This window comes from Furipterus horrens, unplaced genomic scaffold, assembly GCF_987537825.1.
Source record: "Furipterus horrens unplaced genomic scaffold, mFurHor1.1.pri manual_scaffold_3, whole genome shotgun sequence".
NCBI classification, from domain to species: Eukaryota; Metazoa; Chordata; class Mammalia; order Chiroptera; family Furipteridae; genus Furipterus; species Furipterus horrens.
This window is the reverse complement of record NW_028327173.1, coordinates 201623031-201649039: the sequence shown is the minus strand read 5'-3', so window position 1 is coordinate 201649039 and position 26009 is coordinate 201623031. Positions and strand designations below refer to the sequence as shown.

At 46.0% G+C, this 26009-nt stretch overlaps 1 protein-coding gene across 5 annotated transcripts in view; it reads left to right on the top strand.

Annotated features, from left to right (window-relative positions):
* FOXN3 (forkhead box N3) overlaps window positions 1-26009 on the top strand; it is a 360583-nt gene that overhangs the window by 130494 nt on the left and 204080 nt on the right. For 3 of the 5 annotated variants that reach the window (XM_090271286.1, XM_090271285.1, XM_090271282.1), the window contains exons 1-2: window positions 10688-10752; window positions 14151-14707. In XM_090271286.1, the coding sequence (XP_090127412.1) occupies window positions 14165-14707 (543 nt within the window). In that variant the 5' untranslated portion in view covers window positions 10688-10752; window positions 14151-14164. Of the gene's footprint in view, window positions 1-10687; window positions 10753-14150; window positions 14708-26009 lie in introns of those variants that run through there. The other 2 variants (XM_090271283.1, XM_090271284.1) reach the window with 1 other exon arrangement.

Below are 26009 nucleotides of genomic sequence, written 5' to 3'. Positions count from 1 at the left end.
AAACAGAAGAATGAATGTGACAATAGACGAGGGAGAGACAAGTATCCCTCTCATTGTGAAAAGTTTTACAGACATAACTTGTTCCACTTTGGAGGCCTGCGTTGTCTGTGTTTAAAGTTTACTTTACTGTTTGTCTTGAGTGGGATCAGTGTTGTAGTGAATAATTTATAGCCGGCATGAATGAGCTCATTAGTCACCTTTTCAGACTTTAAATGAGTTTTGTGGTTGTCATTACTCGAGCCTTCTGTTCAGCCGCTGAGCAGAATGACAGGTTGGCAGTTGGCTGCCTTGTTGTGGGGCAGCCTGCTCCGCTTCAGGTCTGCGTGGCTTTTGTGTGTCATTGAAACCTTCCCTTCCTGTCCCCGTGCGGGTCCCAGGGACGCTCATGTTGCAGATGCCTTTTGCACCCCAAGTTTCAATGAAAAGTTTTTTTGAAATTAAACAAAACAAAACAAAACAAAAAACATCTTTCAATTGCATCTGCCAGACAGAATGAAGTGGACGGGGTGCGCTTTTTCAGCAACTGCTGCGTCTTATTCCCTTTGTGCTTGGTTTGATATTCAGGTTATTCAAAAGCAGCAAGCTGGGGAGCGTTGTGGAGCCTCTGAGCCAGGCTCTCTCCCATGGTGGCTGGCGTTGCAGACCAAGGGATGCCATTGGGGTTTGAAGGCAGGAGGCTCTCTCAGAGTGGGTTTGCAGGGTTGCGCTCCCGAACATCAGTGTAATGGGAGTGAGTGTGGGTGAAGACATTTACTCCAGCTAACCTGCCCGGCCAGAGTTCCAAGCCAAAAGAACACCACATCTTCCCTATAAAGGGGTTGACAAGACCTTTCAGGTCCAGATCATGGAGGATGGCCATTACTTTTTTCCCATCTAGACGTCCTCCCAGTCCAAATCAATAAGAGAAAATAAACTCGCCTGCTCACTGTGATCTTGGAGACTTGCCTGGGAAGCTGGTAGGTGGGGAAGACGAGCCTGGGCCTGACACTGGCAGGTGGGATTTCTCTGGAACTGATGTCGTGAGGCTCATCCCTCCCTTTGAACCTGGCCTGGGCAGCCCCTGGGGAGCTCTAATATCCACTCTCTGGCACTGGACTCTATCTGGAGGTCCAGGACACCGTGGCATGCCCACCTTGGCCCTCGGTAGCCTCTGCTGTTACTCTTGGTACATGGATGCTTGCCTGGGTGTCCCAGCCAACCGCCCGGCCCCCCGTTTTGAGAGCTGTTGGACGTTTGCTATGAGCAACAGGCACTAATGACTGCCGGCACCAATGTGGGCAGCACCCCCTTCCGGGATCCATATTGGTAGACAGCTGGCCTAGCGCTGTGTGAGGCATGTAGAAAAGATGCTCAGTATTCTGTGGAAAAAATGCCAACTTAAAAAGAACGCCTGGCTGTTTGGGGGCCAAGGCTTTGAAGCTACTCGGAGTCACATGTTCGAGTACAGCGAACTGAGGTGGTTGACTGCTCCCACAGAAGGACAGCGATCCATTTGGCTACTTCCTCTCCAGCCCCCACTCGCATGAGACTGAGTGCTCAGTACACTTGTGCTTGTACCTGAAGCACCACATTCAAGGCCCAAGAGCTGCTATTTTTGGAAAGGGTGGGGTTTCAAGACCAAAAGTGGTGGTGAACTTCACCATCCAACCAAGGAGGGAAGCCTTCAGGTTTGGCTGTCTTAATAAGCTGAATAAGTCGCTAATGTCCCAAAAAGAACTCGGTACAGCAGGCACATCAGTTGGTAATATTTTAATCTGTGTCCTGTTTCCCAGAGAGTTCATCACAAGCAGAGCTTTTTGTTTTAAAAAGACAAACTTAAAGAGAAGAATTACTTTCTTTCACATCCTTCTGCAGCAGAAAGACAAGGGAAGTCATTTTTTTGGCACGGTTAAGACTTTGGCAGACCCAGGCACTGAAGCCCAGGGGACTGTGGTACTTGCTGTGCTTGCTGAGGAGAGGAAAACAATGAAAGCTCTTAAAAAGCTCTGGAGGGGGAAAAGGTTGATGATGCTACTTTTCTTTGACTACTCTGTATAGTTATTAGATACCAGGTTGGGGGACGGACAAAAAGGAGCTTTTTGTTTTTCTGTTCAGCAATCCATATTTTTGATTTCCACTGTGCCATACGGGATGAGCAAAAGAGAAGTATAAGACGGGGCCCTTGCCTCTCAGGTACTTACAATCTGTTGGACGCTCAGTGTCTAGATGCCTTATTTCTTATTAGAAAGATACACTATACCGTATTGGTTATGACATGGAAGCTGAACTTTTATTTTTGTAAGTAGTACCTTTTCATTTCCTTCCTCTTCCTTATTTCCTGGTCACTATATTTCCTCCCGGGAGCTCCAGTGTTCCTGTCCTTTGCGTCCTTGAGTCCCAAGAAATTGTCTGAGAGGCCAAATGCTCTAGATTGATCTGAAGCTTCCCTTGGTGCATGGCTCCAAAACTCAGACTGTGTGGGTTCAAATCCCAGCCCCATCACATACCAGCTGTATGATTGGGCAGGTGGCTAAATCCCTCTGTGCCTCAGGTCCTGATTTACGACATGGACATACTAGTATGAAGTGAATGAAGCCTTAGAATACTTTCTGGTACTGGATAAGTGCTATTTAAATGTCGTTGAATACAGCTGATCTTCAATAATCACAGGTTTCATATTTGCAAATTGGTGTTCTTGATGAAATTTATTGTAACCCCCAAATCAAAGATCGTGGCGCTTTCACAGTCACGTGGACATACGTAGAGCAACAAAAGTTTGAGTTGCCTGATACACACACATTCCCAGCTGAGATCAAGCAGAGTGATGATCTGGCTTCTTGTTTCAGCTCTCACACTATAACAGGTGTCCTGTTTGTGCTTTTGGTGATGTTGCTATTTAAAATAGCCCCTGATTTTTTTGGGGGTGGGGATTGGGACAACTGTAATAGAACAACAATTAAAAAAAAGAAATAAAAAAAATAGCCCCCAATTGTAGTGCTAAAGCGTTCCTCTCTGCAAGAGTTCTTGCATTTTTAAAAATCAATCAACATGTAAAAACCCAACACTAATCAAAGAAATGGAAAGGTCTAAAATGGCATCCCATTTAAGTTCAGTGTTCTAAGCACGCCAAGACTGATTGGTGTTAGACAAACTTTGTTAAAACATGACGTATAGTTCTGTTGGCCATGAGTTCAGTGTTAATGAATCAACAATCTATGTCAAATAAGGTGTCTTTAATGGAAACAGAGAAAGTAAGGTTATGTATTGATCAATTAACAAATATGTGACCACAGCTCAAGGAACATAACCCTGTATTTCCTCCAGGAGCGATGGCTCGGTATTTGCTAATTCATTGTTTATGGAGACTGTGGATCATAACCGCCACAAATAACAAGACTTGACTGTAGAGGAACAGAGTCCAAGAGCTCAGAGTGGGGGTGCTTTCTAGGGTAAGCCCCTGACTGCAGGGAATAGAAGCAGGAGAAGCAGAAACAGTTCCGGCTGTGTGAAGCACCTCAGCTGGGCACTGAGTTTTCTATCAGATTTGAAAAAAAGATAAGATGTAACAATATTTGTTCTCTTATAAGTATAAATTGTTCTCGAAGAACAATCTGGAAATAGAGAGTAAGTGACCCCCCCCCTACACACACACAAATTCTTAATTCAGGAGTATCTCCTCTTATCTTTGAACCTACATAAGAGTTTGTGGAGAAAGTTTTACACCCACAAATTGAAAGGCTCCCCGTATTCAGACAATAGACCCCACAGTGTAGGATATAATACTGGTTATACTTAGTAATTCTCCTGTTTGCTCAGAGCACCAGCCTTTTCAGAAAGGGATCATTTTGTCCCTTCTGATTGAAAAGATCATGAAATGCCTCAATTTGGTGAAAAGCTTTGATAACAGATTTCTTTTTCCCCAAACTGATACTTTGTGAAATGTTTGCAAATGGTTTCACACATAGAGTATAGGAGAGCGTGAAAGTGAATCACAAAAGGGAACGCTTCCCTTAAAATGCCTTGAAAATGCAATGGAAGGGAACAAAGGGAAGCCGGGCCACTGTGGCCCATACAGTAATATGCCTTTAGCCTCTTCTGCGGTTTCCAGATTTTCACGATTTTAAACAATGTTGCAGACAGCACCGTCCTAAGTGCGTCGTTGAGGGTTTCAGTGCTTGCATTCAGTCCATACTGAGTGACAGACACTGGGGTAAGTGCTGTGTACATGGCCGACTAGCATGAGCCCTGCTTTCCTGGAGCGTACTGCCTCATGGGGCAGGGCAGACTGGTGGTGGGGAAGTTAATTGGAATAAATTCCTAGAAGTTGGAAATTTAGAGTCAATGACTAAGCTCGTTTAAGTTTTAATACAGTTTGTCAGCGGTCTGACCCTCTTGTTTCTTTGCTCCCAACCACCCCACACTGACATTTGGTTATTCTTTTTAAGTCTGTGCCAATAGATGAAATGAGATAATATAATGGCAGTTTGCATCTTTTTTCTTCTTTTTTTTTTAAACTTAAGTTGGGCATCTTTTCATGGGTGTATTACCATTTTTGTTTCTCCTTTTGTGAATTTGCCCTTTTATCATTAGGGTGACAATTTTATTTTCTTGGTTGAGTTGTATAGGTTATAAATTTAAAATATTAACCCTTTTCTAGGTATGGCAACTATTTCCTCATTTTTGGTTAACCTGATTTATGACTGCTGGTACAATACACAAATTTTAAATTGTTGCGCAGCCATATATGTCAGTAATTTTCCCTCTGATTTATACTATTTATTTAATAAAAATAGTGCTAAGTGCCAGGGCATTGTGGTATGTTTTTTACAAATATTATTTCATTTAATCACAACCCTATGAAATGGGTATTGTTATTCATTTCTCTCTCCCACCCCGTTTTTAAGATGAAGAAACTAGGTAGAGAGAAAGAAGTGTCTTGACTAATGTTTGCCAGCTAGTAAGTAGTAGAGAATATGAACTGAGTCCCATGTTGTGATGCTAGCCACCATGCTCTATCATCTTTGGCCATGGTATTAGGCCCTTTGTGTGTTTATTTGTAGTGGCTTCATGAATGCTCACTGCGTGTCCCCAATCCTTGAGGGCAAGCTCTATGTCTCTTATTTCTTCTGGTTCCTTCCCAGTCCCCTCTATACAGTAACTGGGCATAGAATACCTAGATGCTTAATAAATACTTGTTGACTGAATGAATTGACTAAATCTATATTCTGGATCATCAGCTCACACTTGTGTTTATACTCAAAGAGGAGTTGACAGGTTCTCTATTTCCATTTCGCCTCCAGCGGGCGACTCAGTAAGTTCAGGTTTGGCCTAAGCACCTGAGCTAATGCACTTCGCTGCACTGGTTCAGCCGCACTTTCCTTCCTACACACCCCTCCTTCCCTCTTCAAATAAACTTCCTGGCTCTGTTCCCTGCTGGAGAAATCTAATAAGCCTTTTCCCAGGCGCCACCCTTTAGAACCTGTCACGTAAACACCAAGAATGCACAAGAGGAAACTCCAAGAGAAGATGACAGAAACTCCAACTGATGCTTGACCAAGTTTGGGAACGCACCAGAAAGGTGGAGGGTCTTCCAGCTGTGTGCTGGGTCTCTCTTCTGCATTGAAGGGAAGGAAGTAAAGAGTTTTTTTTTTTTTTTTCATCATTACAAAGTGCATTCTCATGTTATGTCAAAGAAACTCTCAGTCTACCCATGATTAAGGAGTTCTCTTAGACCATAATCTCTCTTTCTTCTCATATTCAATCATTGGACAAATCCTCTTGGTTCTTTTGGAGGTTCTTGTGCATTCATTTTTTCCAGTCTTCTTGACTTTTCTCTAATTCAGTGGGTCTCAGAGTGTAGTCCCTGGACCAGCAGAGGCAGCCATCACTGGGAGCTTGTTAGAGATGTGAATTCTCAGGCCTCAGCCCAGACCTACTGAATCGGAAACTCTGGGGGTGGGGCCAAGCAAGCTGTGCTTTAATAGTCCTACAGGTAATTCTGATGCACACTCAAGTTTGAGAATCACTGCTTTCTAATGGACCCCTCTTTTATTATTAGAACACTATAAATGTAATGGGTGCTCATTGTATAAAATTTGGAAAATATAGACCAAGATGAAAGAAGCAGGCAAAAAAACCCAAAAAACAAAAACAAATGAAAACCCATAACTCTGCTACTTAGAGGGAAGCACTAGTTTAATATTTTAGCATTTTTTCTAATTAAAAAACATGTTAAAATAATCTTCATTCCCTTTTGTATATGAATTACTGCAATGTTTTCTGAGTGGTTCTGCCTGTTTTTGGTCTTCCATTTTCTCCTTTTCTCTTCCAAAATTCTTCCTGGATCCACATGCCCCTCCTCTTCCTCCCCCCTCCCTCCTCCACCAAATTGAGATATACTTGACTTACGACACTGTGTGTAAGTCTAAGGTGTATAGTACATTGATTTGATACATTTATGTTATAATATGATTGCCATTGTAGCTTAGCTAACACCTTTATCACGCCACATAATTTTTTCTAATCTTGGGAACAATTGAGATTAGTTATTTAGCAAGTTTAACGTTTATAATAGTTTTGCTGTCTCTAATCCCTGTACTGTGAATTAGGTTTCCAGAACTTATTTCTTTGTTAGTTGCAAGCCATTCTTACTATCAGGCATTTCTGATAGTGCAACTGTTTGGACTCAAAAATATTCAATGGTTCCTCTTGTCCTCTGAATTAGTGTATATGAACTGCTCACCTTAGGCATTCAAGGAGTTTTGTGATACGATATTTCCACTTTTACCCACTAATATGCTTAACAACAACAACAAGCCTTATATCTCAGGCACCTAGCACAGGTCCATGTTCTTAGTTGGCAGTCAGTAAACATTTGTTCAGTGAACAAATGTATCTTCTAATACAATCAAGTCATATTTGATAAATCTGTTTGTGCCACTCATTTCTAAAACCTGGAACAGCAGTTTGTGCTATGTGGTGCTTTCTCAGAATGCACGTGCCTGGGACCCATCCCAGGAGATTCTGATGCCTTGGGTGTGGCACCCTGGGTAGCCCTAAGTAGAGAAGCTCAGGCCTATAATACCTCTTCCCCAATCCCATGGGTCAAACACCCACCCACCTTTATTAGAGATCCTCCTTCCAAAGTCATCTTCCTCCCCTCCCCAGTCCTATTGTACCAGACGGTTTCACCTTGCCTCTTGCCTCAGCTGTTCGGAGGTTGTGGGCAGAAGGGAGCAGTCACCTGACTCGGACTAAGCCAATCAGATGATTCCCCTGAGAATTTGAATTCTCTTGTGGAAGACTAAGGCAATCTGAAGGTGTTGGGTGCTGAGGTCAGAAGATCCTTGGGACTTCGTGCTGACAGCCATGTGTGGTCCTAAGTGAGCAGAGGAAGCCAGCCTGCAGGGAGGCCTGTGGAACAGCTACGCAGAGGGAAGTAGTAAAGACAATGTGGAAAGAGAAGGACGGAGAGAAAAACTACCTGATGACTTCTCAATTCTGCGCAGCCAAGCTGTGCTGCCAGCCCTGGGTTGATCCAAGTTTCCTCTATGTACCAGTTTGAAGGATCCTTGACCAGTAGATGGTCTTTCTAGACCTGCCTCAGCTTCCTCCTCATATTTGAAAGTCCCTTAGGTCTTCTCACCTGCAGCAAGCGCTCTCACTGCTCATCTATTCAGCTGTAACTGCCAGGAGCAGAATCTCAGGGCTTTACACTGAACTGTTCCATAAATAATCACACTGGCCAAATAATCAGCACTGGGGGAGTGGCTGTAGTGTTCCAGGGCAGAGAAGCAGCATGGTGGAGAAGAAAGCTTGAAACATTAAGGGGAGGGGCGTTCCTCTCTCCACCCAGGAGGAACCTCAGGTCCCACACGGACTGGGATAGAATCTGGGTGCTCCTGCTCCTGGATTCTCCTGTGCTCTCTGCGCATGCCCAGATGGAGTTGCAGAATGAATGGTTTCGCCTCGTCCCCAGTTAGGCCACAAGCGGTGCCCACAGTGACTGCTAGGACACACACATAATTCTGCTGTCAAATGTGTTTTTAAACAGTTCCACTTGTTTCTTTGAGACTTCTCAGGATAGAAGGCACAAGGGTACTTTTTGAGAGTTCAAGAGGGGAATTAAGAAGGAGGTTGTTACCTAAATGAGTTTGGTCCCTGTACCCTTTTGTCGGGTACCATGTCCCAGAGCCGGGGTCCTATGGAATTATAGCTGAAGAAGCTTTCAGTAAAGGCCTGGATCCCCCATTTCAGATAGACAGACGGATAGGCAGACATGGGTACTCTGCCATCCAAATCAGGCAGGGCTGGTCCACCACTTCAGGCCATACCCTCCCACATCTCTTGCCACATTTGTAAGCATGGAAGGAACAAAAAACAAAACAAAACAAGAAAATGCAGAAGAAGGTGAGCTAATAGAAGGCAGTTTACCTCACCCCACTCCACCCTCTGCTTATGGCTTCTCCTGGCCCAAAGGACCTGTTCCTCTCTCTGTTTGTGTTCACCTGGGTTGGTTGGTTCAGACACTGGAGGCTAACAGCTTGGACAGAGTTTTCAGAATGACATATTCCATGTGCAATAACCTTCAGGTCACATCCTCTCATTTTGAACTCTGAGTAAGAGGGAAAGTGCTGGGGTGAAAATAACCTGCCACCTCTACTTAATGTAGAGATTTCCAGCTATGGTGTGAGCGTGGCTGGGGATTGGGAGGGCTGTAACTGGCTATTCCTCTACAGGCCAGTGCGGTGTGAGGACAAAGGTCTCTCACCTTGGTTCCTCTGATGGGAGATTCAGCACTGGCAACTGATATGCTGATGAGGGGTGGGACCTGTGCTAGATGAGCTCCTGTCTTGGCTTTGTTACCAGTTCTGACTTCAGAGATGAACCAGTTTGTTTCTCTAACCTCACACCTTTTCCTGATGGCTTCGGGTAGATCACATCAAGTGCTCAGTCATTAATGGGGTGGGGCTGGATGAACTCAGGCTGCCCCTCAATCTCCACCTCTGAATCATCTCCTGGTTGAGATCTGCCACGGCACTGGTAAGTAATGAAGCCTGTGCTGGGTCCTGGCTGAAGACTTGCCGCCCACCATCTTGAAGCTGTATTAAGGGGAATGACTCTTCAATCACTTGGGGGGTCTTTATTTTTTGAAATTAAAACAAAAAAACAAAAAAAACCCAGACACCCAATGGGACTTTTCTTCCCCTTTGGCTAGGTTGCAAAGTACTGCAAGCTAGAGGGCTTTCTGATGGCAGTTGCTCTGGCCTTCTTACTGGTTTTTCTGTAGTTTACAAATAGTTCAAAATGGCCTGTCCACTGGCTCAGGTGGGTTCAGGTAGGGGTGGCAGGAGTGACTTGGGCTTCCTTTCTGTGGAAGAACCTGCTGATTTGGCTACCTGGGAGAGTTATGCAATCATATTTTTATTTATGTCACCACCAGAGTGTCCTGTAGGACTCTCCTTTCCTCTTCTCCAAAGACTACTGCTAGGTGTGACTTTCGTAGTGGGTGGCCATTCTTTGGAGGAGCCTAAAAACTTGGAGTGGTGGTTGCACCCTTTGCAGGGTAGTCCTGTGAATAGTGTGTTCTTGAGAGCTCGAATATGAAGGAGACGAAGCTTTTTTTCGCTAGAGGTTTAGAAGTGGGTCGGGGCGTTGAGTACAACGCACTGGAGAGGCCCCACTGGCGTGGCCTTTAGGACGCGCCTTCTGCTCTGTAATCTGTAATGGCCACCCTCCCTCCCTCGGCAGACAGGCGCCGGCAGGCGACTGAAGGAGCGGCCACCTGGGCCGGAGGCTGCAGTGGTGCCTTTGTGCCTTTTCTCCCAGGGCACTAGGTGGGCGCTGGGGGAGCTCTGCTTACGGCCTGGGAGTCCCGCCAGGACGCCGTAGTTGGGGAAAAGTGGAATCTCATCTCCCCCTTGCAAGCCTCACCCGCATCGTAATTCTTTTTATTTTTACTTTCGAGCCATGTAAGGCATGCGGATGGGGTAGGAGCGTTCCGGGGACACGTAGCCAGCAGCGCAAAGCCGGCCCGCTTGCGTGGCCAGAGCCAGGGGTAGGGACAGGCCGCGTGCCTCCTACCTCACCAGCCTCGCCTCCCACAGTCGTGGACACGCGGGCTCGTGGGGGGCCAAGCCCACCACCCTAGCTCCGCGGTGCCGCAGGAGGCGAATCCGTGGGGCTCAGCCTGGTCTCGCCCCGGCTGCACCCCGGGAACGCCCAGGGGAGGGGCAGATCATGGAGTGGGGGGCGCGGGCGAGGCCGGTCCTGGCGGGTCCGCACCCCGCACCCCAGGCCGCCCTGAGGCCCGGCCCACGTTTTCCCTCTCTCCGGCTCCCTCCGCCTCCTGGGCTCCGTCCCTCCCCTTCGCTCTCCTCCCTCCCCGCGCTTCCCCTCCTCCTGGCTGGTCATGTGTCGCCTTTTTTTGTTTGCAGTGGAAACAATTTCTCGCCGCTCGACGCGCCCCAGCCCGACGCGCCGCGGCGGAGGCGAGCGGGAGGCGGGACGGGGCGGGGAGAGCGGCGGCCCGGCGGGAGGACGCGCAGCGCGCCCGGCGGACGCCGCAGGTCCCATGCCGCGCCGCGACCCCCGATCCCCTGCTGTCCGCGCCCGCGGCCGCCCCCCACCGCCCGCTGCCCCGGGCTTGCCGCGCCGTGCCGGCGCGTCTCCAGCCGGGCCACCAAGCGATGCCCTCTGGGCGCCCGAGAAAGTTTGTCGGCTCCCGCTAAAGGGCAGCGGCGTCCCCGCGCCCCCGCGCCCTGCTCCGGCCAGGTGAGTTCGCTCCGCACTCTCGCTGGCACCCAAGCAGGATTGGATGACCTGGGCCGGGGGCACTCGTCCAAGGAGGTCCTGCAGGCTCTCGGCAGACAAGGGACTCCACGGTTCTTGGGGGAGAGCGCAGGGCAGGGGCCTGGCAGGGCGGGGAGACGGGAGCCCCCGAGCGGGGAACTTGCCGGGTCCAAAGAGTTTCCTGCCCCGACGTGTGGGCTGTTTCCCGGTGCCTCGATTTCCGAAAAGACGCCCGAAAGGAACAGTGTTGGTATTGTCCGCGGAGGACGGGATCCCCGCCGTTCCAGGCCGGGGGAGAGGGTGCTGATCCATGGGACACCCCAAGATGAGAAACAGGCTCCTAACAAAGATACCCTGCCCCCACAACTGTGCAGGCTGAGCGCTAGCAGTGAGCGTCTCCCAAGACCCCCGAGGCCCGACCCCTCCTCATCCCGGCCCTCTTTGAAGCCCTCCTTGGGTCCTAGAGAAGTTGGGGGGCTGCGGGCTTTTATTGATGTTTTTTTAAGGCTCCCAGCAGTGCGACCAATAAAAGGTTTATGACATCTGACCAGCAGTGAAGGTATGCGAGCTCCCAATTGCCCTGTATACGGGGAGAAGAGCAGTTTCCCCCGTTGCTCGGCAACTCAGCTGATTGACGCGGGACGCAGCCAATTGCCACTCCCGCAGATCCCCTTGAAATGTTTTTGACAAGTACAGTAGATGCAAGTGGAGCGCGTGCGTGTGTGTGCGCGCGGAGGGTGGGGGTTCCTTCCCCCCCAACGTTGAGACTGCCCTGCTAGGGTTGGGGAGGATTTCTCAACTTTTTAAAGTTCACACCGAACATCTGTTCAGAGCTGGGCTGGTAATGTCTTTGTCAGTTATTTGGAGACGATTCTGATAGCCGGCAAGGAACTAGCTTTCCTGCAGCCTCTTCTCCGTTGAGAAGCAAAAAAGATAACCAACACAAGTCATTAAAACAAACAAACAAACAAAGAGAGAGAGAGAGAGAGAGAGAGAGAGAGAGAGAGAGAGAGAGAGAGAGTGTGTGTGTGTGTGAGTGTATGTGGCAGGAGACCCTAAGTAACCAATAGCCAACCGAAAAGTTGTAAGAAAGTCGCTAGTAAGTAACTGAGTATATGATGGAGCAGCCTTTCTCGCAGCAGATTAAAAATGTTTGCTTAACTGCAGGCTCACATGATCCGGATTCTTTTTACCCCCCTCTAAAATTGGAGGAAAAAAGATTTGGCGAATTATGTAGTTTGAGAATAATAATGGAAAACTCAGCTGTGGTTTCTGGGAACTGTTTTTTTTAAAAAATGGAACTGGAGTGATCAGCCGCTCTTGATACTGTCGCTCTAAAATAGGTTTGTAGGGATGCCCTTAACTGTCGGAGGGCATGGGTGGAGGACAGGCGCAAAGCAGAGGAATGACCCAAGGGAACTGAACCCCGTAACCCTGTTTTCTTGACAGTACCGTTTTTCTAACAAAACCATATTGCTGCCAATGTTTGTTTAAAACAAAAGAAAACATGGAGAATAGTGTGTTAGTTCCTTTGGGAAGCTACTGACAAATAAGCAAACTAAAAAGAAAGAGAGCAGCATGTTGTCATAGCAACAGTGCAATTAAATTACTTCACTGTCAGCCACGATATAATTTTCCCATTGGAAGCTCAGGAGACATAAAACTTTCGTGTAGAGCTAAAGTTGACTTCAGTGGCTGGGTAGTAGTTCTCTTTTGTACTCAACTGTGTGGCTCTTCCTGGTTATCAGAAAATTTGTTTTTTTATCGGGATCTTGGGAAACTTTGAGAGAGACAAACCCAGTTTTGGTTTGCTTATAAAGAAGGTACAAGCCTGATCAGGCTGGTCTCTGTCAAACTCCCAAGCCTAAAGATACTAGTCCTTTAAAATGTGTCATGACTACTCAGGTTAGTTCATGATAGAAAGAAGTATTGTCCACGGATGAACTTGAGGTGTGTAGACTGCCCATTCCATGGTCTTCAGTGCCCATAGTTTTCTTTCTATAGAGTTGGGTATCTCACAGCTGAGCCAGAGAGCTCCCCGAGGCCCTCTGTCAGCAGGTTCTGTCTGACCCCCTTTTGGAAGTGGGAGGGTCCTGCATTCTGGAGCACCATGGGTTGGCTGTGTAGTGCCCACCACTGCTTTCTAGAATCCCATTCTAGAGCTCCCTACGCTGAAGTGGCCGTTATTTTGGGCACGTGGTAGTGGACCTTCTGAGCTCTAGAATGATCATTTCTTTGCTTTTAATGTTGTTGTTGTTTTTCCTGGATAAATTGCTTGATCTCACTTATGGGGGGAAAAAATAAAACAGACACATTTCTTAAACCAAGTGCATTGTTTGAGCGCCATACACGGAGAGTGGGAGACTTCTCTTCATTATCTTCATTGTTCTTTCGATGTTACATTGATTACCAGGGAGTGGAACTGTGTTGTACCTGCTGGGGTTATTCTGTTTGTGGACTCGCCATTTCCTCATTTTCATTTCTCATTAGATATTTTACTCCCTGTTCTAGGTCATTGATAAAAATGGGGGTGGCAGCAAAAGAGAATTATGTAGCAATTTTTGTTGCATTTGCCTTCCTTTGTTGAAGCTGCCTCTTTGCTGTCCTGACTTTTCCCCCCCAAATTCTAATTTTGGTTAATGGCTTATCTTTCATATTCCCATTTACTTGTGTGGTGTTTGAAGTTACTCACTTTTCCGTTCAGAATGCAGTGTCGCAGTAAAATTAAATGTACTTCTTCCTCCAGTTCAGATCCACAGAATTGCAATGTAATTAAAGTTGCGGAGTGATGGATAGTCTTTGTATGGAAACTCTGAAACAACTGTTCTTAAACTTACAGGTGTTTTCTTTTTTTTTTTTTTGAGAACAGTAAACAGTGAGACCTATCAACCCAAGAGACAGGAGTTGTGCACTGAACTTAGTAGGTAGTGTTTATCATGAGGCTTGAAATATTTTTTACCTTTGTATATATTCATGTGTGATAGATAAACTGAGGAAGCAAGAAAGAACTGATTTTCCCAGGGTCACAGTGAGAGTGTTCATAGATTCAGGAAGGAAGGCATTGTGAAATTTCCTGTTCTTTCTGTAAGGCATTTGCACGTTAAAGATGCGGTAGAGATCTCCAGTCTTACTGTATTGACAGGGTGGCAGGTCACCGTGGTACATGCATGGTGGGCTGATGTTACTTGCAATGCGTCTCTGTGTGGTAGAATTGTGGGGTTGCGTTACTCAGTGTAGGAGCTGTGAGGTGTTCCTGCGTGGGAGGGAGTCCATAAAGGGCTGTGGTGGGTGGGGGCGGGGTTAAAAGAACTAGGAGGGCACAGCTGCCTTTCTGGTTTGGGTTCCATTAACTTATCTTTTCTGTGTAATGTATTTACCAGGAGACTTCACGTAAATGGGTCCAGTCATGCCTCCCAGTAAGAAGCCAGAAAGCTCAGGAATTAGCGTCTCCAGCGGGCTGAGTCAGTGTTACCGGGGCAGCGGTCTCTCCAAGCCCCTTCAGGAAGACGATGACCTCGACTTTTCTCTGCCCGACATCAGATTAGAAGAGGGGGCCATGGAAGATGAGGAGCTGACCAACCTGAACTGGCTGCATGAGAGCAAGAACTTGCTGAAGAGCTTCGGGGAGTCGGTCCTCAGGAGCGTCAGCCCCGTCCAGGATCTGGACGACGACACGCCCCCATCCCCCGCCCACTCTGACATGCCCTACGATGCCAGGCAGAACCCCAACTGCAAGCCCCCCTACTCCTTTAGCTGCCTCATATTTATGGCCATCGAGGACTCTCCAACCAAGCGCCTGCCAGTAAAGGATATCTACAACTGGATCTTGGAACATTTCCCGTATTTTGCAAATGCACCTACTGGGTGGAAAAACTCAGTGAGACATAACTTGTCTTTGAATAAGTGTTTTAAGAAAGTGGATAAAGAGAGGAGTCAGGTAAGCCTCTGTGTCTGGAACTCAAGAGTTTCCTTTTTCTTTTAAAAACTTTTAATTTTTCTTCATTAAAAAATCGGTGAGGAATATAAAGTCACCACGCTGAAATAGCAGTTATAAATGGATAGTTTATTTTATTCATTTAGATAGTTGTAAGCTTCCTCTTCCTTAAGCATATTAATTAAATACTGTTTTTGGTGTTTGTGTTGGATTGAGGTTTTCCCACTGTGGTATCTGAATATAATCGCAAAACAGTGGTTTGCACATTTGATTGGTTCTCCTGTCAGTGTGGGTGGGTCAGGTTAGAATACAAAGAGCCAGCCATTAACCATGAGGTGTATCCTGGAATAAATGGACAGTAATGGACCCTGGGAGTCAGCTTGAGCATACTTATATACTCCAAGACTAAACAAAGACAGACATGAATTGCCCAGGTGACTCTTGAAATCAGATGTCTACCTAAGTGTTTAGCAACTTTGAAACTCCCTGAATATGAAAAATTAGCTCAGGGTAAAGTTCCCACTAGAGACTGACTTAAAAAAAAGTTGAATTTTGATTTTAAAGCCTTAGCTTCAGCTTCATGGTCCACTAAAAGGAGATGAGTTTAATAATCTGCTTTTCTTTTCTTAAAAAGATATTATGGGTACAATAGAAATTGGGTTAACTGTTAAAGCTGGAAAAGTAAAATTGTGATCTAACTTGGAGTTCTGTAACGTAACATTGCCACAGCTAAAATTAATTGCCAGAAATCATCTCTCCGCAGTTAACGTGCGACTGTGCTTTCCAGCCTTGTTTTTCATTAATAATGCTGATGGTCTGCTTTCCCCCTATTTGAAGTTCAGGTTTGGGCTCGGGATCGCTATTGTGTGGGGTCAGCAGCGGTGCAGGGTTGGGACTTTTACTTTCTTTTTCTCCAGAAACCTGTTTCTGTTTCCGTTAGAATCTTAAGCCTGAGGAAATTCTACTTGTCTTGGGCAGGGAACAGTACGAATAAGGAAGTGGTGAAGCCGTTTTTCTCGGTGCTGCAGCTGCACTCGTTTGTCTGCAAATGCTATTCACCTAGAGTTTATGTTCAAGGTGGGGAGCGGGCATCATGCAAGGGTCTGAAGAGGGGCGTTGCCGGGGAAAGGACAGCACGGAGTCTGTCTGGTTGCTGGTGCGGATGATGCCTTGATCCAGGTTCTGGGTTCCTCCTTCACCAGATCCTCATATCTATATCACTGTAACAGTCGTGAGGTGCTGCTGCTGTCCCCAGGTGTCCACTTCTCTTCCTCTTCCCCTCCACATCTCAGCATGGGTGTTTGGAGATCCTTCTCCAGACTCGGCTCTGTTGAGTGTTTTAAGATCATTCTTTGAACTTAGAGAAAATTCGCTGCTTTCCCGTAAAGAACCAACCAAGCCTGTGGTACTAAAAGCTCCCCTGTACAGGTGGGTCCTCGTGGCAAGGAAGGGGAAGTCTTAGAAAGCATGTTCAGATTCGAGCGTGGGGAAGAAAGTGGTGCTCAGGTGCCCCAAAGCCGCATGTCACTGACAAGGCAAGGAACACGGCTTTTAGTTTGGTAAGCGATGATTGTACAGTCCCCGAGTGCCAAAGTGTCCTTGTTTGTAGTCACACTGGTGCGCATAAAAATAATTCAGCAAACGCACATTCTGAAATGTTAAAGGAGCAACTCCGAAGTGTCCAGAGACTGGGAGGACTGTTCACCTGCCGTGGGTGTGGCCTGCCGGCGTTGGATGGTTTTTCTGGGAGAACCCTCCCTTCTCCCGCCCCAGTCATACGTTTCCAGGGGTGACAGTTGTCACTCTGAATAAATGCAGGCATCGCCTGCTGAAAGGGAACGGTTTTAAGGACTTACGATTGTGAATCTTATGACATGTTGAGTTCTGGCTTCCTACCTGTGCTGACCTGTGTTGACATGTTTCTGATGAAACACCATCAGTTTTGTGGTTGAGAGTCTTATTCCCAGGGTTTGTCCTGCTGTGAGAACAAAGCACAGAGTGAGTTTTCTTTCCCCTTTTCTCCCCTGCCCTTGGGTTGCCATGGGGCCAGCTGGTGGTCGCTCTGAGAGGCCCAGCCTCTCAGGGACTTCCAGGACATGTGGGGTTTTCTCCTGGCTAGCTGAGCAAAGGGAAAGGCATTTCCCCTGGCACTTTGCTCAGTGAAACCTCCTTTGGCCCTACAGGTAACCTGCTTTCTTTCCAGGGGATTGTACTTGGCGTTAGCTCCCACACTGAGGCTCAGCTGCAGCACAGTGACAGTGACCGAGTGCCCCCGAATACTGGTGGTAAAGAGGGTGGGTGAAGGGGAGCACGGAAGCCTTGCACGTTATATTCACAGAGTTAGCCATTCCTGTTTTTTTTTTTTCTTTTAAAAGTATAGAACCCAGTTTAAAACCTGACATAACTGTGAGAACCCAGAATATTGTGTGATCCTTGTCCTTGAGGGGTTGGAACATACACCCTGCTGGACCACTGCTTGGTGGGGATGTTGGCGCTCAGGAATGTACTAGATTGAGTGCATCAGAATCGCCTGAGCCCCTTACAAACTAGGAGGGTTTCTTGGCCCCTCCCCGGAGACTCTGAATCAGTGAGTTTGAGGTAGCTTGGGGAAAACCTGTGTCATGATAAGCTGTTTCATAGGTGTTTCTGACTTGCAGCCAGAATTGAGAATCCCTCAGCTAGATGTTGTTTGGGTTCTTTCCAGTGCAGATTTCATCAAGAACATATTCTCATGAATGAGTAAATCAAGGGCAAAATAGAGGGTTTTGCTTCCGTTTTATCTCTCTATCTCTTCCTCCTTTTCAGTTTTATCTCTTGAAGAAATTTAAAAGGGAGAGTTTTATTTTTTTCAATCATGAAAAATTTAAACATGCGCAGTAGAGGGACAAGTATGACAAATATATAACCGTTCCCTCCAGTGCTCACCTCCAGATTCTGTAGTTAACAAGGGCTTCCCTCCCTTGCCTCATTCGTTTTTGTCTTGCTGTGCTTAAGTATTTCGAAGCAAATCCCAGACCTGACGTCATTTTATCCCAATATAGTACAGCGTGTGTGCATAAGAATCATCAACAGTTTCTTATATAACCACAGAGCCAGTGTCACCCATAACAAAATGAACAGTTCTTTGTTATTACCTAATCCCAGGTCTATATTCAGACCTCCCTGATGGTTTACAGAATGTTTGAGTTAGGATCCAAACATGGTTTATGTGTTGCAATCGGCTCTTAGGTTTCTTCACCACAGCAGTCACACTCCAACTCCCTTTCACGCCCACCCTTGTTATTGAGACCCATCCGTTGGACTGTAGACCGCTGTCCTGTCTGTGTCCTGTCTATATCCTGTCTGCTTCACTGAGATTTCACTGAGCTTGTTCCTCTGTGTTTTCCGAGAGTGCTAAAGACTAGATCACATCCTGGCTTGGTTTTTCCCCCAAGGGTACGTTATGGAGGGCACTGTGGGTTGTCACATGCGGAAGCCTGGTAGACCCGTTCTTGGGAATGCTGAGCTCCAACTCTAGGTTCATGTGGGGTCGGCTGCTCCCTCCTCTACAGAGTTCCCGTCAGTCTTTCATCTTATGGTTTCATCTATTGAGAATCTTTGCCTGAATCAATCAAGATAGAGTTTCAAAGTCAGGGATTAAGTTTTATACCTCCTAAATACAGACCTTAGTTAAGACTATAAGATTAGGAAGGACTAACCTCTCCTGAATACTTGTAAATGAGAAGTAAAAGGCAGCTATTTTTTTTTTTTTTTTTTATTGACTAGATGATAATGGTTCAGGTATGTGTGTTTCTATTTCTGTGCTTTTTCTCAACTTCCCCTCTTGCCACTTGAACAACAACAAAAGATTGTTGTCATAAGAGGGTTTATAATGGAAACACTGTACAGAAGTATGTTTTGTCTATCCAGAACTGAGTGCTTAAAATATAATGTTAGCTTTTTAATATAGGAAACTTGGTTGAAAAAAGACTGGATTGGTAGCCAGGATACCAGCTTCTGGCTTTTACCCTGGTGGCATGTGGCTTGGACCCCAGTTTCCTCATACATGGAAGCAGGAGTTTGTAGTTGCTTAGGGCTTCTTAACGTGAGTCTTTGGGTGTCAGAGGCTCTGCAGAAAGCCTGAAATTATTGACCACGTGTCACGTGATTATGCGTGTTGCATTTTCTTAGAGGGTCCCAAGATTTTGTTTATTTAGTTTATTTTGTTTATTGAATGGAACCTCTGCCCCGGAAAGGAAAAGAACCCCTGGCATTTTATAACAAGAGTTGACTATCCCCTTTCTTCCTTTCTACCCTATGAGGTAGTCCCATTTCTTTCTTAAAATAGATGATGAATTAAGCTTAGAGTGGTTAAGCCACTCACTGGAGGTCACACAGCTAGTAAGTAGCAGAATGGTAAGGCACCCCAAGTCCCTCCCATTCTGAAGGGCATGTATGTGCTTAATTGAACCCCAGTGATTGATTCCACCTTCTTAGTATAGAAGCTCTTATGTGCTTCCTCAAAATATTCTATATACATGAGTTTTGGGGGACTAAAATAACCCAAATAAATCCAATATTCACTCGAGGGGTATAGGATAGAGAAAGGTAAATATAGAGCATGTTTTTGTGCCATTGAGATTGGGCCAAATTCTGTCTTAGTCAACAAATGGAAAGGTGTCACACCTGTACAAAGCTTGTCACTGCCCTCTCTGACTTCTATTTCCAGGCCCCGCCCCAGGCCCCTGTGCCTCCTGGGCCATCTCCACTGTGACCTGGCCCAAGTTCAGAGCCCCTTATCCCTGCATAGACACTTGTTTATACAAGTCTTCCCTCCAGTTCCTAGCCCCCTTGATGTTCATTTTCCCATGGATGAGATTCCTTTTCCAAGGCAGTTTAGAAAATGAGGTAGCAACGCAGCAGCACCCCCACATGCCCAGGTCCCCTGATATATTTCCTCTTGATGGTTTAAACCCAGAACACGAACATTTCCTCCTTTCCCCTGACACTAGTAACATACTAATTTAATTAATGATCATTTTAGGAAGAAGAAATGACTGGTTTTTGTGTGTGGGGGGCAGGGGATAAATAGTGCTCTTTGAAAGATTGTGCAGTCTGGTCTTGGTGGATAAATTCCTAAAAATCAGGGTACTGTTGGATGGTCGGACATGTAAACACGTGGTTAGGTGGGTAAGAGTGGTCTCTGGGGCAAGTGATGATCCCGTTTCCTCCCTGGGCTGGTTCTTCTGGGCCCAAGGGCCTCATTGGTGTATCTGTCCAGTAACAGTTCAGGAAATGTTGCATTCTCTTTGGTAGGGCTTTGTGAGTCTAGGAGCTGCTTCTTCATTGATGTACTGCCTGGATCTCCGACCAGCAAGAAAAGGTTCTCAGAACCTCCCCTGTTGAGCTGAAGAGGCTTCGGGATTTCCCTTTGAAATCACTTTAGCTGCAGGATAATTCTCTGCAGTAAATAATGTAGGAAGTTGGCACACTGACCTCCTCTTTGAAAGTCATGGATTTTGCTTCTTTCACAAATAGTGATGGGTTATTTGGATTATTCTGTACTCTCTCATGGAGCCCTTGGTCATTTTAATGCTCCTCTTACGCTTTGGCCAGATGATGGCAGGTTTTATATTTTATAGAAAATTCCACTGCCTTTCCAGTGGATGTTTTTTGCACCTGACACAGAAAGATGGATATATATATTTTAAAAGGCTAAGGTGATGTTTTGATGATACTGTGTTTATTAGGCAGGTCTTTTTACAGATTTTGGTTTCATGCACCTTTAAAGTGTCTCATTGTTGTCATTTTTAACTTACCTGCTGCTTGTCTCAGTGACTATATATCTAACTACCCCTGTAAGAGTCGATCCCTTGGCTACATTTGTTTCCACACCGGCCTGACGTTGGCCCCAAGTTTTCTGACTGTAGGGATTTACTGAGGCTGTTTCTGTGGCATGCCTCCACATTAGTCGGCCTTCAGGATCCCGTTACTTCTACTTGCGGGGACTTCGAGCACCCTCTGCCTATTAGAATTATTTGGTGATGTCAAAGGTTAAAATAAAAAGTGAGATTTGGGTCTTGCCTTTAGGAGCTTACATTCCAGGGAAACAGGAGGCATTGTACAAAATAAATAAAAGAATAAAAGAGTAAACCACCACAAGTACAGGAAACATGCCAGATCAATAAGTGATTGGTGTTATTTGAGGTTAATCAGGGAAGCTTCTCTTCCCCAGAGAGGGCCATTTGGAGTTGAGATAAAAGATAGCAATGAGCAAGTTTGAACTATTCCTTTTGGGGGAGCACTTGAATAAATTAACATAGCATTCTTCTGCTGTGAGAATGAATATGAGACCACCAAGAACGGATTAGTTAGGATGGGTCTGACTGTTTACTGTTGAAAATCCACATAATAGTGAGTTAAACGTAGGAGTGCATTGCTCTGTCCCATCAAGTATGTCTTGAGAAATTGGACACAGACCCGCCACGTTCAGTGTTTTTCTGCTCAGCTGTTCTTAGTACATTGCTGGTTTCCATTCTCAGGCCTTCTCATGGCTGGAGATGGCATTAGCTAGCTTGCTCTCATTTTACGAAGCAGGAAGAGGAGTGCAGGGAAAGACAAAAGAGGGTTTTACTGAGTTAGCAATTTTAAGGTGCTTTTCCAGAAACCCCACACTCTGCTCTCATCTCATTGGCTAGAACCTGGTCACATGACCCTCGTAGCTGCAGGGAAGTCTGGGGAATGTAGTCTTTTAACTGGGCTCATTGCAATTTCAGATAAAATGTTGGTTCTGTTACTAAGCAAGCATGGGATTTTCTGCCAGAGAGTTCTAGATCCTTAGGAGATGAATGTTGCTGGACCCAAGAGATGTGTTAGAACATTATTAGAGTAAAGGGAAGGAGAGAGATAGTTCGTCCAGGAGGTTATGTAAATAATAAGTATGATGAATTGGTAGGGGAGCTAAGATAAGAAAGGGAAAACTTTAAATTGCCCTAGTAACTTAACTAAAGCAGAAATGCAGACCCATTTTAAAAAAACATTTCAGTTAACCAAGGTTTTGCTTCAAGATATTTTGGTTAAATTGCATTTAATATCTTTATAAGCAATAGCTTGATAGAGGTAATGTATTCTGTGCCAAGTGTGATAAGAAGAAAAGCAAGGAAATATATGGTTAAAGATGGAGAGTAGTATAAAGTTGCTCTTTTAGTAATAACTTGGTGATTTGCTGTATGAGGTCACACACTTCCAAGAACACAATGAAGTCTTTGGGTGTGTGTGTGTGTGTGTGTGCGCGTGCGTGCGCGCGCACACGTGCATGTGCTTGTGTGTACTTGTTTGAGTACCTTTGCTTATGAACCCAGCCAGAGACCAGTAAATACAGTCAGAGTGACTGCTGCTCATCAGTGGGAGGGGCTCTCCAGTTACCCCACTTCTCTTCCTTTTCTCCCCACAGGCTGTGTAGGGACCTGGTGGGGTTGAGTTCGGTGTTACCTCCCATTTATTGGAGCTCTGTGAAGTGCCTCACAGAAGGCCGTGACTGATTTCCTCTAGGGGCAGGACCGATAAGTGACTTAACTAATGTCATTAGACAGAAAACAGCTAGCAGAACGCTTGTAATACTTTGTTTTTAGAAAGATAGGCCAAGTCATGTGAGTGCCGGCTCTAATCATGGAGTCATAGTGGAGGGGAGAAAAATCCAGAGTCTCTTGGAATCAGAGCACAGGCATTGTGGCACAGAGCTGGCGTGCGGAGTCCCACCAAGTACTCCTGGAATATTTCACAGAATTCCAAGTCCTTCCAGAATCGTCCATAGATGCAGTTGTGTAAAGGAAGAACCTCTGTTCAGAGCCATGATTCTGAGACCCTGCAGAAGCCTTAGTCTGCAAAGTAAAAATAAGACTGCATTTTAAACAAAAGTAGCTTCAGTCATTTTAGAAGCATTTTCAGTAGTGTTTCATTCATGCCATACATATCTGTGGGGTGCCGGGCACTGTTCTGGGTGCTAGGAATGCAGTTTTAACCTGTGACAGTTCTCTCTCTGGCTGCTCTCCTAGACTATCCATGGGGCAGGGAGGGGGGAGGGGGAGGCACATGTAGAGCAGTAGGTTCATACATGGACATGTAGGTAATGTAGCACATAGTGATACATGATGAAGAAAATAAAACAAGCTGATGCCCAGAGGGGAGTGGGGAGGAAGGTGGGAGGTTTGCCAGAGAAGGGGACTGGCTATGTCTTGAATGGCAAGAGGGATGTGGGCATACAAAGACTTTCATCAGAGAGAACAGCAAGTGCAAAGGCCCCGAGGTGGCAATAGCTTGAAATGCTCAAGGACCAGAAAGGAGGCCTGTAGGAAGTGTATTAAAGAGAGGAACATGAGATGTTCAAAGGGACGTCAGGGAAAAAACACCTGTTTGGGGCTTGTTGCAGTGGTGTGGGTTTGAAATGATGGAAATGACACTGGCTTAGGCCAGGACTGGGGTTCACAGATGAAGTGGTGTGGGCAAAGGTGGGCTGGGAAGTAGGATGGAGGTGAGAGCAAAAATTTGAGATGGCTTTTTAACATGGAAGTGGAGCTCTCAAGTTGGAAGTTTGCTAAATGAGTTTCAAGCACAATAGAGAAGGTGGAGCAGAGGTAGAAATCTGGGATGCATTAGTGCTCAGTTGGTGAAAACTAAAGAGGATTTCTGGATTATGTCTCCAGAAAGGAAGAGAAATCAAACATCTATTTCAGTTCTTAGAGGAAATTTTATTTCCATTAGTGTTTGACTGGAGAATTCATTTTGGGGTATGTCCAGCATGGCAAATAAAAACCAAAGACATTCATGTTCAGAGGAACAAATTCAGAATCATTTCAAAAATGACTTACCTACAGTTTTTATCGGTACTCCCTGTCATTGTGCAGGCAGAAGAGAACAAGTCTCCGCTTTTGGTAATGAGGGCGTACCTTCTCCAAGTGCTCAGGGCCAGTGGCATCTCCGATATGATGAGAGAAATGCACTCCAGTAAACATCCCATTTAGCAGAGTCCTCTAACCCATGACTTCTGCGAGCTCCCTGCCATCTGGTCCCTGGCTGGAGAGAGGAATTTTTCTTGTATATGCGTTGCCACGGCAACGAGTTTGCAGTTGATATGGAAAGTAAGCAGTTGCCTTAGCAACGGAGTTGCTGATGTGGTGGCTCCTTTGCTTTCAGGGAATGGATAAGCTGACCAAACTAGTTTAGATGCATCGGGCAGGGCGCTGTAATGCGGAGTTGGACACGCTGGCCCTGCCAGTGTAAAACGAGCCCTGCTTTAAAAGAGATCGCAGCCCCTCCTCTTTCCAGAAGGAAGGGCTTACAGAGGTAATAAATCAGGCACAAGTAGCTGCTGTCAGTTGAAATAGATTAGAAGAGGAATCTCCTGGTGGAATTTATTTAGTTTTGTTTAAAGGAGAATGTCGTAGTCAGGGCATATTTGGTTGCAAGGAAAAGAAAGCCACCCAAGTGGGGACAAGGAAAAGAGAGCTTGTCCCAAGCACATGCTCATCGGTCCCATGGAGCAGTGGTGAGGAGGAACAGAGCACAGTGACTGGAACTGTGTTCCGCTTGCTCCACCTCCCTGCCTTTTTCTGGGGATCTGGTCGTCTCCTCTTTGCAGCCTGGCTTCCTCTGTGTGGCTCTTGATTTTTGCTTCCTCACACCCTTGGCTTGCTGTGGAGGAGTGTTGGTGCCAGCCCTGCAACGTGATGGCTCCAGGGCCCAGCGACATTGACCTCACCATTTGTCGTAGTTCCAGATGCACCAGAGCCTTTTTCGTGGGTTAGGTGTTCAGCCCTAGCCTAAACAGGGGAGGATACCGGGATCAAGATAGCTCCTAGGACGGCCCCTTCCTCTGGGATGGGGCTTGGGCTGCAGCCACACCTGCGCTAAAATGTTTCTTGGATTCAAAGACATTTTCATAATGAAAATAAAAGTGATATGGGACTTTTGAGTGTTCTGTTTCCCTTTGTGTCCCCTCAGGACAGCTTTCACAGGGGACAGAGATGAGCACACCAGAGAACTCTGGGACTGTCCTGAGCCTCTTTCTTGTTCCTTCATGGTTTCTGCGATGACTTCATCTTTCCTGCATTTCGTTTCTATAGATTTGGGGCTGGTGGTTCCCAAACTAGGAAAGTTTTTCTTCGGTGGCTACTTCTTCCTGCTAGCTGCCCTCAAATTGCCTGTGATTACCAAAAATTATGAACTCTAATCCCCTGTTTTAGACAGGAATAAATGTCAGCTCTTCAACACAAGTTGTCCTGGTTTTACAGATCAAGAGATTGGGTCATGATTCTTGTTAACCACTGTGTACCAGCCCAAGTCAGGCATTGAGATTTTCAACATGGGGGAAAGTGTAATTACTCTGTGCTGGGAACTGGAGCTATAAAGAGATTACAAAACTCTGGTGGAGTAGTCTAGGGCCAGATAAAAAGGGACCAGGAAGGTTAAATGTGGCATTTGCCAATTGTCATGGGATTGGCCCATGGCCAGATTACATGGTTTGGGATTCCAAAAGAGAAAAAAAAAAACCCTAAAGGTTAGCAGAGCCAAATTGGCAACCCTGGAGAGGAGACTAGCTGGATCCTGCTGGATGGCCAGGAAGGGGGCTAGTGACAGGAGAGAGGAGGTCACCTGAGTCATCGGGGTTAGCTTGGATGGAAGACGTGAGTGTGAAAGTGGGAACCGATATTTCACAGGGCTTGCTGGGAGCTGTTTCGAATTGCATGAGGCATTTGTATCCATGATCTTACAGATGTCCAATAACTGTAAAGCAGGTAGTATGTTCCTTTTGTTGGTGGGGAAACAGGCTCAGAGAAATCCAGGGCTTGCCAAGGTGGCCCAGCCAGATGTTGAATCAAGATCTGAGACGTCTTTGTTTTTCCTTTACTCCGTTGGCCGAAGCAGAGGGTGCATGAGGGGGTTGGGGAATAGATTTGGGAAGCTAGTTATTTTTATTTAATGGATCCTGTTTTCACTGATCATTGGTGCGTTTATTTGTGGGTATCTCTACTTCCTATTCATGTCTTGACCATTCTGGAATTCATAGGAGTGAGTTGACTGACTCACCCTCCCTTAACTCTGCCCTGGGGATTTTGCTCATTTTTTGGTGTTGGGTGGGTTTTTTCCTTTTCCTGTTTCAGACAGTGCCTTCTCTTACGCTTTGGCCGTGTATGCAGGTGAACACAGTAATATTTACCCCTTTGGTTGTGTAGGAAACAGGGTCAGGTAGTTGATTTCATTCATTCCTTTGTTCTTTCAGCCACACTGAGTTCTTGGAATGTGGCGGGTGTTCTACTGGGTGCTGTGC